Source organism: Pteronotus mesoamericanus, unplaced genomic scaffold (genome assembly GCF_021234165.1).
Source record: "Pteronotus mesoamericanus isolate MK-2021 breed Mesoamerican mustached bat unplaced genomic scaffold, CSHL_Meso_final contig_90, whole genome shotgun sequence".
NCBI classification, from domain to species: Eukaryota; Metazoa; Chordata; class Mammalia; order Chiroptera; family Mormoopidae; genus Pteronotus; species Pteronotus mesoamericanus.
Genome location: NW_026555277.1, coordinates 20,768,141 through 20,783,508, shown reverse-complemented (window position 1 = coordinate 20,783,508; position 15,368 = coordinate 20,768,141). Strand labels below are relative to the sequence as shown.

Here is a 15,368-nt window from a genome sequence, read left to right as displayed (position 1 = left end):
GGGAGAGTAACATCAATGTGAGAGAGAACTATCAATTGGTTGCCTTTTGTATATGCCCTGACCAGGGACCAAACTCACAACCCAGGCGTGTGCCATCACCGGGGAATCCAACTGGTGACCTTGCACTTTGTGGGACAACACCCAACCAACTGAGCCACACAGGGCAGGGATAATTATAATGAGATTTTGAGATTAATTTACATTCCTCAGGAGAAAAATCATTCCTTGAGCAAATATTTACTGAGTACAAATAGCATGTTAAAACATCGTTTCTAGGCTTTGAGGCCACAGAAATAAACAAAACAGACAAATTCCTGTCAATAAGGAAAGCATATTACAGTGCTGGTAAGAAAAACATTGATAATATATAAAATGTTGAATATTGTTAAGTAGTCAAGAAAGTTATAAGAAAGAAGAATATTTCATTTTAGATATGGGGGTCTCACTAAAAAGGTGACATTTGACCAAAAACCTGAAGGAAGTCAGCGAGCTCTCTGTGCAGATATGCCTAACGTGAAGATCGATATAGCTAAAGAGGGTTTTAGGAAATGAGTTCGGAGTGGTAACCAAGTTCAGAAAGGTGGCCACTGCAATTAAAGCAAGAGAAGAGATTCAAAGATTTAGTTCCAACTTGAAGAAGGCAAGAAGGAAGAAGAATCCAGCAAAGGCAGGATACCGAGAAGAAATGACCAGTAGGAAGAAATCCAGGGAAGTATGGTTCCTGTAAGCCAAGCCAAAAGAAGGAGGGAATAATCAACTGTGTTAAATAATGTGATAAGACAAGTAAGATAAGCATTGAGAATTGGTCCTTGGGTTTAGCTTTTCGTGATTATGACAAGAGCAATTGGTGGAGTGGTGGGGATGAAAACTTAACTGGAGTGAGTACAAAAGAGAGTGTAAGGACAGGAAAAAAGACTGTGCACACAGCCCTGGCCACGTAGCTCAGCTGGTTAGAGCATCATCCCGATAAGCCAAGGTTGTGGGTTCCATCCTTGGTCCAGGTACATATGAGAATCAACCAATGAATGCATAAATAAGTGGAACAGCAAGTCATTTTTATCTCTTTCTCTCAAATCAATTTTTAAAAAAGACTGTGCTTATAGACAATTATGTCAAAATTTTCTGTTAAAGGGGCACAGGGATGGCATGGTAACTACAAGGGCAAGTGGGGGGTCAAGAGAGAGTTTTTAAGTGATGGAAGCAAATCCACTTAAGATTCTGGGCAGTAAAACTGAATTTAGCAAAATGAATCTGTCAGAGGACACTGGGGACTTTGAGAATAGGTCACTGTAAATATTCATATGTTGTCATAAGAAACTATTGACAAAACAGTTCAATAAACTATTTTTACATTAAACATTTCATTCAAATAAATATTTACATTATGTGGGAATTACAAGACATATATCTATGATTTCATACCATTGAGTCTTAGCTGATATTTCTCAACTATCTTCAGAAGTTCAGTGCATGTCTCTTGAATGGAATGAAAAACCTTTGAAATATAAATTTTATTAGGACAATTTAGAGAACCATAAACAAATAAAAAATATCTGTTATAAGCACTTCAAAAGCAGAACATTTTCTTATATGTAGCATGTTTTTTTTTTCCTGGACTGTGATGTACTTCAGTTTTGGTTTTATTTCTGATATAGAAAGCCCATTTAGATTTCCCCCATCATGTTTGGAAAAAATTGTGATAAATACATGGGAGCTAATAAAAATGTGTAACTGTGGAGTTTGTACTCTCCTCAGCTTCAAGCTGTCTAAATAGCAAAAGGGTAAATCCAACATAAACTGCATCAAGTGCTGCCAACCACAGATGAAGAATATAGTTAACCTTAGAAAATGTTAACTCTGGCTCTGGCTTTTCTCCAATATCGGCCTAAGCAAAAGAGGTCAGTGAATTTACCATAAATATTAAATAACGTATTATAATATCAAAAATAAATTGCTTGCAAATTTATTTGTTTAAAAATTTCCACGTAATTCCTACTACTATTGCTAATAGCTACTACTATTGCTAGAAAAATCAATTATCTAGTAACTACCATTTCAAAGTAAAAACATGAAAGTTTGAGATTAGGACACATATGCATTAGGTAATTCTTCACACATATCTATAAATTTAGGTTTTCCCAGAGAAATGGCTGGCATAGGTTTTAGGGTGTAGCCTTCTTCTAACAAACTCCTATGCTGAAAAATTGCTTCAAAAAGACCTTGGCACTGTGATATATTAGGTCCTAACCCTTTGATTATTAAACTAACTGTCCAATATCACCATTAACCCTGACCATCCCATCTCTGAAGCACTTTTGCTATTATTCTGATGTTTGATTAGGACTAAGGAAGATTGGTAACAGACACTAAAATCTAAATGGAGAGCAACCATCCATTTTCCATGTAAGTTTATATAGGTTTCAACTGAACTTGGTATATGCATTTGGCAACTTAAAAAGCTGTTTTAAATCCATATGGAAGAAGACTAGAAGAGAATACAAGAAATGATAGTAACTACGATGAAGTGATTATGGTTGATTTTTTCCATGGGCCTTGAAAGATTTATATACTACTGCTATTAATTTTTACAATGAAATTTTTTTTTAGTTTTAGTAAGGTATAATTTCACAAATAAAATTTTATTTATCTATTTTTAAAATTTATTTTTAGAGAGGAGAGAGGGAGGAAGAAAGAGAAAAATAAATATCAATGTGCATTTAAAGTGTACAACATAATGATTGATATATGTGTACAAACAATGAAAATATTTCTTGTCCTTAAAAAAATAGTACAAATGTGGGAGAAAGTTCTTGGTTGATTCCAAATATTTGTCTAATGAGCAAGCATAACACTAAACTATAAAATATGTCACCCACAGATTACCTAATGATGTAAAACAATACAAAAATATCTTCTGGAGAATATGGGTGGACACAGTGAAGAGTTCCCTTAGTGTTAAAACATAAAATACTTACAATAAAGTCACTTTATTTTTTCCAACACTTGTCATTGAATCCTAAGATTCAACACAGATAGTAAAAGCTTGTTAATTTATCTATTTCCATATGTGTTATGGCAATGACATGGGTTACTTACTGAGAATGAAAATACTTAGTAGATTAAGACCTATTTAATTAGATCTTTACTGAAAATGTTTTTTACCCTCACCTGAGGACATTTTTTTCATTGCTTTGAGAGAGAGAGGAAGAGAGAAGGAAAAGGAGAGAGAGAAACATTGACATGAGAGAGAAACTGATTGGTTGCCTCCAAAGGCACCCCAGTAAGGGATCAAACCTGCAACCCAAGCATGTGCCCTGACTGGGAATCAAACAAACAGCTCTTTGGTTCTTGGGACAATGCTCCAACCAGCTGAGCCACACTAAACAGGGCGACCTTTATTTTTAAGAATCCCAACAAATGTTTATATTACAAGCATAACAGAGCATCTGCTTGGAAATATTTGAGCAAGTTATCTTAAATTAGTATATGTAAATAGAATTAGTAAGCCTGCATTTAAATATCCAGACCTTTGTTCTGACCCAGTGGTTCAGTTTGTTGGAGCATCATCCCATACACCAAAAGGTTGAGGATTCGATCCCCAGTCAGGCTATGTACAGGAGGCAACCAACTGATATTTCTCTCTCACAAAGCTGTTTCTCTCTCTCTTTTCCCCTCCCTTCCTCTCTCTCTAAAAATCAATAAACATATCCTTGGGTGAGGATTAAATTAATTAAAGTCCAGACCTTTTATTAATATACATGAGACCTTTCCTCTAATTAGCCTAATTACTTATAAGTTTAAAGTTGTTTCATGGTAATTATTCCTTTTAATTAAAATGAAAAAGAGCCAAAAATGTATTATGAAATACTTCAATAACTCTATCTCTTAATAATTGAAACAAAAATTTTGACTTATTTCAGTGAGATGTAAGATTTCACATAAATGTAGTAAAACTATTATGACATGATATGCAATGAGTATATAGCCTCAGTTAGAAATCTAATTAATTCATTAGTATTTAGTTAAAAACTATACTACTTACACCACAGAAATTACTTAATTCATGATTTATCTAATTTATGAGCACCAGTTCTGTCAATTCTCAATTTGTGAGAACTCTGACCTATCCAGGAGATCTAACAGATGGATATATTATTCTATTACCAAATTTGTATTTACCCTAATAACTTCTTCAGTGTAAAAACCTGTCATAGTCCCCCTTGTAGTCCCAAATAATAACCAGTAATATGCAATGCACAGAATCCTCATATTTACCTCCAGTTTAGCATCCAGTTCTGCATCAGATGCCACCACGTGCTCATCCTCCTTCTTTCCTGTGGCTTTGATGAAGATCTGTTTAGTTCTCCAGTATTTTTTTTGCATTCTGCTGACCACTGACTGGTCATCTTCTGCTCTAGGTTGCCCAAAGGAATCCATAGAGTGACTATAAGGAACAGACTAAAATTAAAATTATGCTAAGTGAAATAAGGCAATCATAGAAAGACAAATACCATACGATTTCACGCATATGTGGAATCTAATGGACAAACTGAACTAACAAGCATACTAAAGACAGACTCATAGATAGAGAGCAAGGTGACAGCTCTGAGGGGCGGGGGTAGCTAGGTAGGAAAGGGACTGAACAAAAAGGAAGCAGGACTCATGGACACCGACAACAGTATGGTGATTGTTGGGGAGAGGAGGATATAAAGGGAATAAATGGTAACGGAAAAATACAATGAAAATATATTTTCAATAACAAATATCTGCTTAGCCAATATTTAATTAAAAACTAAAAAAGATGCTAAATAGTATATTAACAGCTAAACATGCTAATGTTTGTCTTGTATGATATACCTGTAATAATTATAACCTGCACAAGTAACAGGCAAAAAGATTAATGATACATAATTTCAGTTAGGTGATAAAGGTAATAAAACTGTTACGATTTTGCAATAATGGCTGGAAATAATTTTATTTTATTTGACCAATTATCTGACCAATTTGTAGACATTTATTAGTTTTGAATTTTTGCTTTTGTAATAATACTGCAAAATGGACCTGTACACACATCTTTGCATACCATTATCATTTCCTTAGGAAAACTTCCTATAGTTATAACTGCTATGTCAAAAGAATACACACATTTAATAAATATTCTCAGATATGCAAGATCCAGATACACACTCTTATTTAAAAATCACTCAAAGAAATACTTTAGTATGCAAACAACAAAGATCTTAGGTATAGGGGAGATCTGTTATAAAGAAATAGAGATGGAAATTGTAACCTGTAAGCTTAAAAATTAATGTCAAAGTGGTTGTTCTTAACAACGTTAACATCACTATATAAGGAAAGGCAAATGTGAAAAGCGTTCCTTAAGGAGAAGTAGAAAAAAAGAAATATTAATAGTTTAAAAAGCCCAAGTTACTCTATTAAATGGTGGGAGATAGGAACAAAGGGAAGTACTAAGGTATATGACTCATTCATCATTTCCAGGGGAATCGGCAGATACTAATTTCTTATTGTCGGTAAAGAAAGATTCATTTTCTTTTTATTTTAATGTAATTACTAATTATAAAAATGGAATGTCTAATTTATAAATTACAAGGGGCTAAACAAGAAAAACTGGCAGAAGGGTGGGAAAAAGAGGAGTAATGCAACATAAAAAAACAGTGTAAACAAAAATGACAGAGTAAGAAGAGTTACACTATTTGTATAAATGCAAATTTCCTCTGAAACATAAAGAACCTCAAATCATAGAAAACAAAAAACTACATCCAAAGGTACGCTATATGGGATCCACCTAAAACAATAAACAGTATTATGTTGTTATAATGCGTCAGGCAACATTAGACAGAACAAATAGCATTATATAGTATATTGACACATAGTCTTGAGGAAAACCTTGCAATTCATCTTTTCACCCCAATTTCTGGTTTTGGTTGCTCTTGACTTGTTTTTGTTCAGCCCCCTCTCTCACCTGCCCCACCAGTTGTAATTAGCATGAGCGTCAGTCCAATTGTATGACTAACTACTGATCTCTTCTGCTATGTTGACTGCAGGCTTAGGCCCAATCAGTTACGAGAACAAAATCTAGGGAGTATCAGGAGAGAACATCTATTCCCTACCTCAACTTCCAAGCTGCTGTAGCTCAGACAGTGCTCTCTGGCCTCTTTCCATTCCCTCACTATCTCTTTCACTGGGGGAAAGCGTAATTTATCTGACTGGACTTGAGAGCAATAAACTTAGTCTTCTTTTTCCCCTCTGGAAGCTATCCTACCTGCAGAGTGCACACAGTCCCTGGCAAGGGGAGGACAGTGGCTGGGTGGGTAAGTCTGCAAAAAATGAGATTTGCACATTTTTGTTTTTTTGACTGAGAGCAGTGCTAAATCTGTTTGTCATGGTGGGTAGGTTGCACAGAAAGCAAAATCTCACAGGTGTGTTATTAGATGATAGCGTTCAACACTAGAAACTACCAGAAATTTAGGAAAAATATTCTGGAAGGGAGGCCAGCCAAAGAAGAGGGGATCTCAAAAATCTATATACAAAGTCCTCCCAAGACCTGTGCTGATCATGAGGCGAGGGAGGGGATCCCAGGGGTCCTGGCAGGAAATCAGCCCCTGAAAACTGAAGTAGCTAAGCAAAGATCTCAGCTGCTACCACTAGAGAGGAGACGGAGTCTCGAATTTAAGTTAAACCAAGTTAACTGCCTTTAAAATAAAAATTTTTGTTTCAAGAAGCAAAACAGAATCCAGAGTCTCTAAAACATATTATTTAAAATGCCAAATACCCAATCAAAAAACACTACACATGTAAAGATATGAAAATGTGATTCACACTTAAGAAAAATGCAGTCAATAAAAACAGATTTCAAAGATTTCCCAGATACTCCAATTATCAGAAGAGCACTTTAACGCAGCTGTTGTAAACATGCACAAAGGCTTAAATAAGATATGTGCACTACAAATGTGAGAGGCAAAATATTAAAAGAGAACAAGTTAAAGTCTCCAGTTGCAAAGTTCAATAACTGCAATTAAAAATTGACAGGCTGGTGTGACTCAGTGGATTGAGTGCCGGCCCACAAACCAAAGGGTTGCCAGTTCAATTCCCAGTCAAGGCACATGCCTGTGTTGCCGGCCAGGTCTCCAATAGAGGGCACGCAAGAAGCAACCACACATTACTGTTTCTTTCCCTTTCTTTCTCCCTCCCTTCCTCTCTAAAAATAAATTTAAAAAATTATTTTAAAAATCCACAAGCTAAAAGGCATCCAAATTGGAAAGGAAGAGGTAAAACTGTCATAATTTGCAGACAACATGATACTATACATAGAAAACCCTATAGTCTCCACCAAGAAACTACCCAACCCAGTAAGTGAATTTGGCAAAGTAGTGGGATACAAAGTCAATATTCAGAAATCGGTGGCATTTTTGTACATCAACAATGAAATATCAGAAAGAGAAACTAGGAAAAAATTCCTATTTACTATAGCAACAATGACAAATAAAAAAGTACTTAGGAGTAAATTTAACCAAGGAGGTAAAAGACCTATCCTCAGAAAACTACAGAACACTGAAGAAAGAAATTGAGGAAGATATAAATAAATGGAAGCATATACCCTGTTCATGGATTGGGAGAATTAACATCATTAAAATGTCCATCCTACCCAAAGTAATCTATAAATTCAATGCAAATCCTATTAAAACACCAATGGCATATTTCACAGATCTAGAACAAATACTCCAAAAATTTATATGGAACCAAAAAAGACCCCAAATAGCCACGGCAATCTTGAGAAAGAAGAACAAAGTTAGAGGGATCACAATAATTGATATCAAACTGTGTAAGTTCACTATAATCAAAACAGTCTGGTACTGGCATAAGAACAGACACATAGATCAATGGAACAGAATAGAGAGCCCAGAAATAAACCCATGTCTCTATGGTCAATTAATATTTGACAATGGGAGCAGAGCATACAATGGAGTAAAAATAGCCTCTTCAATAAATGGTGCTGGGAGAACTGGACTGGTACATAAAAAAAAAAAAAAAGAAAGAAACTAGACCACCAACTTACACCATACACCAGAATAAACTAAAAATGGATAAAAGACAAGTATAAATCATGAAGCCTACTGAAATTATTAGGGACTACTGATATTAAAGACAAACTATCAAAGCATGGACTGAAAATCTCAGGAGAAAGGACTCATGGACATGCACAACAATGAGGTGACTGCTGGGGGGAAAGGGGTATAAGGGGACTATGGTAATGGAAAAAAACACAATAAAGACTAAATTTTTTAAAAAAGAGAATCTGCTCCTCAAATCTGCTCTAAAGGATATATTATATTAGGCTAGAATCACTATCCAGGTTATAAACATGAATCCTTTCTGACAGGTGACCTTAACTGTTGGTTAGCCAAACACGGTTTGGTTACTGAGTTGTTTCTGAGATACTAGAACCATTGCAGGACTAGAGTAGTTAAAATTTACAAATACACTGAGACACCAGAACTAGTGCAGAACTAAATACACTGAAATTTCCGAACAGTCCCAGTAAGAAAGTCAGTTTCATGCACTTATTAAATAAATGTCAGCTTTGTTGTGGGTACTATACTTGGCGTTGCAATTATATACCAATAAGACACTGCTACGATAAAAGTAAATTAAATGCACACTTGTGTTTATCTAGAACAGAAAGACTATGGCAATTACCACAAAAATCTTATACTAAGCAGGTAAGTTGCCCACAGAGATGTTACCACCTCGACCTATTATTCTTATAAAAGGACTAAACCTTAATCATTTTTCAAAAAGAATTCAAAGTTACAGAAAAGGTAAAGTCTTAGAGGCGGCTTAAGATATTTAAAATTTCCTGATAATCTTAGTCTACTACTTACTAAACTAATTATATTATACTTGTAGTACCCCTGACAATTTTTAAAACATTTTTACACATTTTATTTCCTTTGATCCTTATGATAACCCTGAAAGCTAGAAATGGCAGAGTTTATTATTCCAGTTTTATAGAAGACATTGCTGAGGTTCTGCAAAATTAAAGTAAATTTCTCAAGGACACACATATATTAAGGACATCTTGATACTCTGTACACATCCAGGTTTTCTGACTCTAAAGGTAGTGTTCTTTTCCACTTTGAAGGTGGCAAAAGTTGTCTTCTGTTTTATAGTCAGTTAATTTAAACATACAATATTAGTTTTCTAATTTTAACCCATAGGTTTCCAAAAATTAGGTACTTAAAAAAGGGTGTTACTTATAAGAATGAAAACAACAGAGATGAGTCATTAACAAAATTAATGTCTACATTGCAAATCACATTTGAATTTCCATTACAATAAGATTGATTTTTATGTAAGTAGTCTATAATTTTAGTAGTCAGCATAACTTTAGTCTGTAAAGAAAAGGCTATATAAAGAAGACAAATTAGATCTTTTTTCCCCTCCCAAAAGCTATATGGTTTAGGATTATCATCTACTTTTCAGACTTTTTAACAGATTTAAGAATTTACTATGGAAATACAATTAATTTACTTATACCACTTTAGTCATATTATTTCATACAGAATACAAGCACTTTACAAAAGATATCCAGCCATGTAATAGGGAAAAAAATAGAGGCATTTATTAAAGATACAAGATACAAGAAACATTGCACATAGGACAATGACACCTCAGACCCCTTTCAAAGTAGGCACCTTAGGACCTCACACAGTTCTCCCAAGGGCCATCAGCTGCTGTGCATTTTCCTTGAATCTCATCAACAGTTCAAAATCTTCCCTTTCAAAGGTGATTTCAGTTTTGGGAAAAGCCGGAAGTCAAAGGGCACCAAATCTGGGCTGTAGGAGGACTGAGTCACCTGGGTCATTTGGAGTTTTGCCAAAAACTCTGCATGAGACGTGATGTATGAGTTGGTGTGTTGTGGTGATGAAGCTGCCAATTGCCAGTGGCCCAAAGCTGTGGACTTCTGAATCATCTGAATAGTTTCCATGGAGGAATGTTCAAGCTTAATGCAAAATTTGATGCAGATTTGTTGCTCTACTCAGTCATTTTGAATGTGATAACCCCACACTACACATGCTCATTCAACGGCATCTGCTGCCCCCACTGACTAGTACAGTGAAGTCATCATTGTTCACGCATGCTAATTCCAGTCCACTCTCCTTGGCTACCAGGTTACATCGATGTCACGCAAACCATAATCATTATATTAACAAAGGCTGGACCTTTTCCAGACAGACCTCATATGTGAGTACCATATAAAATAGATTATTAAAAAATAAAGAGTTGAAAAATGTTGAAGAAAATCAGTAAGACCATTCAAAATATAATCAATGTATTAGGGACCTGACTAGTGTGGCTCAGTGTGTTGGGTGTCACTCCTCAAACGAAAACGTTGTGGGTTCGATTCCCTATCAAGACACATGCTTGGGTTGAAGGATAGGTCTCCAGCTGTGGGCATGCAAGAGGCAACCAATGGATGTTTCTCTCACAAAACACTGATGTTTCTTTCCCTCTTTCTTCCTCCCTTCCCTCTCTCTAAAAATAAGTAAATAATATCCTTTTTAAAAAACCCTTTAAAAATTAAAAAAAAAAACCAATGTATTAGGGGAGAGGAAGTGAACTGGAGAAGAAAATATTATCTTTTTGTAAGTGGCTAAATATATTTCAAATTTTTTTAGCTACTTTTTTAATTTTTAAATTAAAGTTTGCTACTTTAAAGTAGCAAACACTAAATTCTTATGTTAAAATATTAACACTAATTTCCCACGAAACTTTGGAATTATATTTTCAACTTTATTGCAAATTTCAGGCCAATACCCGTCCCAATCGTCTGTCATACCCAGTGTACCCAAGTGGAGACCAACTCGTATTTTTAGGATCAAATGGGATAGCATGCAAAATTGCTTTGAAAAATATAAAGTTGTATACAAGTATAAGATATTATTTTAATTTTAATAATTACTTATAGCCCACCAAAAAATGAAAATGAGTAAGATATGAATTTCAAAACCTAAGGCTCAATATTGAGAATAGCCTGGAAGAGAAAGAACTTGCCCTTTAAGAATTAAAATGCATTATAAGAGTGCCCTATTGAAAATGTAGACTGACCACATGCACATACCTGATTTTCCTTCCCAAACCCAATAAAATAACAGTAAAGGTGAAGAGTAATCTACTTACTCATAAGTATAGACAGAATAAGTATACTGACAAAAGCAAATGAAAGGCTTCAGTACATTTTTGGAACACAGCAGATAAAGCAATAACCTAAGGAACTAATAGAGAAATGCTAATGAGAAATGAGTCGTTACTCCTCAGAACATCTGAAAGACTCACCATTTGGAAGTGGACCGAGGATTCATTGAAATTTGTGTAAAGCTGTCTGGAACCTGAGACCCCTCCCTAATCTGTGTCACTCAATGAAGTTGAAGAAATCGAATCAGGAAAGCTCTGGACTTGGCACACCAACACAGCAGAGGGTCTGAAAACAAAATGGTTACGTGAAAATAAATGCATAGCTCTTTTCCCCTTCCTTGCTCTCCAGTAGCAAAACATTCTCTCTCTCTCTCTCTCTCTCTCTCTCTCACACATGCACACACACACACACCCTACACCTACACTTCACAGAAAAGACTGAAACATTCTTTTCTCTGAAAAAAAAAAAGCTCCAGAGAAAAGGAGTATATCATTGGGCAATCTAAATAGCAATTTTCGAACTTTTTCACATTATAGCACACATAAACTAATTAGTAAAATTCTGTGGCACACAAAAAAAATTACATTTTTTGCCAGTCTGACCAAAAAAAGGTATAATTTTTATTCATTCACACCAGATGGCTATAGTCGTGTTGGCTGTTGTCATTTTCTTATTTGACAATCTAAGGGAAAAGAGGTCAGTGCCCCTAATTAAACAGGAACTGCATGCATTTAAAAATTCTTGCAGCAAACTGGTTGAAATTTGCTGTTCTAAAAGGATGAATTCTTGCCCTGGCCAGTATGCCTCATTTGGTTGGAGCATTGTTCCATAAACAGAAACGTTGTGGGTTCAATTCTTGGTCAGGGCATATGCCTGGATTGCGGGTTCAGTCCTGGTCAGGGCTCATACAAGAGGCAACTGTTCGATGTTTCTCTCTCACACCCATGTTTCTCTCTCTCTCTCCCTCCCTTCCCCTCAGGTGAGGATAAGAAAATAACAAAAATAAAATAAAAATAAAGGGATGAATCCTTCCCTATTCACATTAGAGCAAAACTCACAAGCAGACAAGCTGACTCATACACACAAAGCTTCCAAATAGCTTTTCACAGTCTTATATCGAGACCCAAAGATCACCAGATATCTGAGGAAATTCATCTAGAGAGACTTCTAAACTACACTAACAAATAGAAGAAAAAGAGTTGAAAGGAAACAAAGACAATATAGGGAGCAAAACAAAACATAACCCTCTAACCAATGTCCTCAGAGGGATAAGTAAAGACACTGCTTCTATGAGGGGAAAACAAGATTATCACTTAGAAAGGAATAATAATAAGAAAGAACCCTTGGGCAAAAACTAGGATAGCTGACATTTGACAGATTTAAATAAAAGAGTTGAAAAACAAAAAACAAAAAATTCTCAGAAAGTAGAACCATAAAAAGGGTTAGAAAATAAGAGATGATAAAGGAAGTCCAATATTTGACTAAAGACTATTCTAAAGATTGCCTAAGGGAAGAAGGAATTGAAATTTTCCTATAACTAAAGGACACAAATCTTTATATAAAAAGATCCTGAAAGTTTTAAGAAAAAAAAGGAGTTCACATACACAGCATTGGGCATGAGAATAAAAGCAGGTTTCTCAAAAGTAGCAGTACAAGATAGGAGAACAAATCCAGCCCACAAGAGCAAAGAAAAGAAGGTCAAGATAGCAACTGCTCAGGACAAGCAGCCCGTGTTTAAGCAGAATATGACAGAGTCTGGAAAGGAGATTCCAGGAAACCTAACTCATACGTTTGAGCACATTACTCACAATCATATGGCTGAAATGTCAGAAAAACAGGAAAAAAACAATGGTATTCAGAAAATTAGGAAATTAAAAACAAAGCCACTATTAACTTCAAAAAAAATGAAGAGACAGGATATTAAAAAAAAAGAGGAATGGTTATAGGGCACTATTGACTAGGTTGTTTCAATACTTAATAGTTCACAGTAACATAAACACTTGATGTAATAAAAACAGTAATAGAGCTATATTGGGGAAGGACCAGTGGAGATAGTGGTGGTGAGGGATAGCTAAGTCCTCATTTATCATATGGAAAGTAAGTAGGTAACAACAAATTAATAAATCAAAGAGAAGCATATAAATATGATGCATAATAGCAGAAAATAACAGAAAACAGAAGGCTTAAAGGTAGGTGCCACTGGGGATTGGAATCGGAACACGAATGCTTTTGTACATTATAATCCTTTAATAATGGGCTTTCAAAGTCATGCATGTGTACAACTTTAATAAAGTAATGATTATTTTGAAAAATCAACCTGAATATGAACTTTTCTAATTAAAACAGAATGGCACTGACACCAAAACAGATAGGCCAATGAAACAAATGAAAAAGAATCCACAGAGAGACCAAAAAATATATAAAAGAATATAGTATCTGATCAAGTTATACTACAAATTATCACAAACTTTGTGGTTTAAAACAACAGGAATTTATTCTTTCACATTTCTGGAAGCCAGAAGTGTGAACCCAAGGTGTTAGCAGGGCTGCGCTCTCTGGGAGGCTACAGACAAGAATACTTCTTTTCCTCTTCCATCTTCTTCTGGTGCTGCTGGTAGTCCTTGTTTAGTGGTGTCATCGCTCCAATCTCTGCCTCTGTGTTCACATCACCTCCTCCTCTTCTATATATGTGTTTAATCTCCCTCTGCCTCTCTCTAATGTCTAATGCCCCCTAGTCAATCCAGAATAATTTTATGTTAGATTCTAACCTCAATTACATCTACAAAACCACATGAGGTAACATTCACAGATTCCAGGAATTAAGACCTATTTTCTTAGAGGGTCACATTCAACTCACTACAATCAATGTAGCATGCCAAATCAGTAGGAAAGGGCAATATTTTTCCATGTATATTATTGGGACAACTATTTGAAAAAACGTTTGATTCTTAGTCAATGTAAGGATGGTTCAAAATTTAGATATTAAAACTATATAACATTATCATGTGAAAATATAGATGAATGTTTTATAATTTGGAGTCAAGAACCTTCTAATATGGTACCAGGCATGAAAATCATGTAGATCATAGTATATATCATGTATATAAATTACAAATTTATATAACAAAATTGACCATAAGCAAACTTTGAAAAGAAATAACTAGGTAAGATATGAGGAAGAAAATTTAATATTTTTAAGTTAGAGAACTCATAACTAAATAGTGAAAATACAAATTTACCAATTGAAAAATAAGGACAAAACAGGAATAGGCAATTCATACACAAAAAAAACTTCGAAAGTCCAATGGACATACAAAAATGTTATTTAATCTCTTTTGTAACTAAATATGTACAAATGCACAACTAAAAAAATACTTTCATCTGTCAGATGAGTAATTCTTAAAAGTGTTAACAGTTTGTGGGAAAAATGAGGGAATGAGTGCCTGTTTGCATAATTCCCTCCCCCGAACAAAATCAGAGAAGGAAGCTCCTGTGCACAATGGCTGTATCTTTTAGCTACCACTAATGAATAAATGTCTGATACAATGAAATTTGAAGCATAAAGATTATGTCCAGCCATGGCTGGGTAGCTTTGTTGGTTGGAATGTCATCCCGACATGCCAATGTTGAGGGTTTGATCCCCAGTCAGGGCACACACAAGAATCAACAAATAAATGCATAAATAAGTGGAACAACAAAATCAATGTTTCTTTCTCTCTCAAAAAAAAAATCAATAAATTAAAAAAAAATTAAAGAGGTCCAAATCTGATATGCATCTCCTCTCATCTCAATTTGGCAAATTGAGTGTGTCCTGACCTGGAAACATGAGCCTGTAAGGCACAGCAGCAAGACTTGTGGAAGAAGTAGGGGCATTCCCCTTGGTGGCTATCTCCCCATCAAAGGCTAGCAAAGGAGACTGCTGAGAAAGGTATCATGATGTTTAAGGTGGGGAATGCTTCTTTTCAACTCTTCTGGTTTTCATGAGGATGGATTTTCCATAAATATTCCCAGCCTCTTGCTCCTTCTTCCCTTAAGTAAGAAACCTGACTGATGAGTTTACCATGTACATTTCTTGACAGAGCTATTTTATTAAAAGTCTAAAAATTAGGGAATTTAGTCCCTTTTTAAAAACTTCTTATCACCACTTGTA

General features: G+C 35.1%; 1 protein-coding gene across 1 annotated transcript in view; it reads right to left on the bottom strand.

Annotated features, from left to right (window-relative positions):
* ICA1L (islet cell autoantigen 1 like) overlaps positions 1–11,423 on the bottom strand; it is a 51,560-nt gene extending 40,137 nt beyond the window's left edge. The window contains exons 1-3 of the mRNA XM_054586205.1: positions 11,359–11,423; positions 4,276–4,444; positions 1,423–1,495 (exon numbers count right to left, since the gene is read on the bottom strand). Of these exons, the coding sequence (XP_054442180.1) occupies positions 1,423–1,495; positions 4,276–4,444; positions 11,359–11,384 (268 nt within the window). The 5' untranslated portion in view covers positions 11,385–11,423. The remainder of the gene's footprint in view (positions 1–1,422; positions 1,496–4,275; positions 4,445–11,358) is intronic.
* Between the last annotated feature and the right edge of the window lie 3,945 nt (positions 11,424–15,368).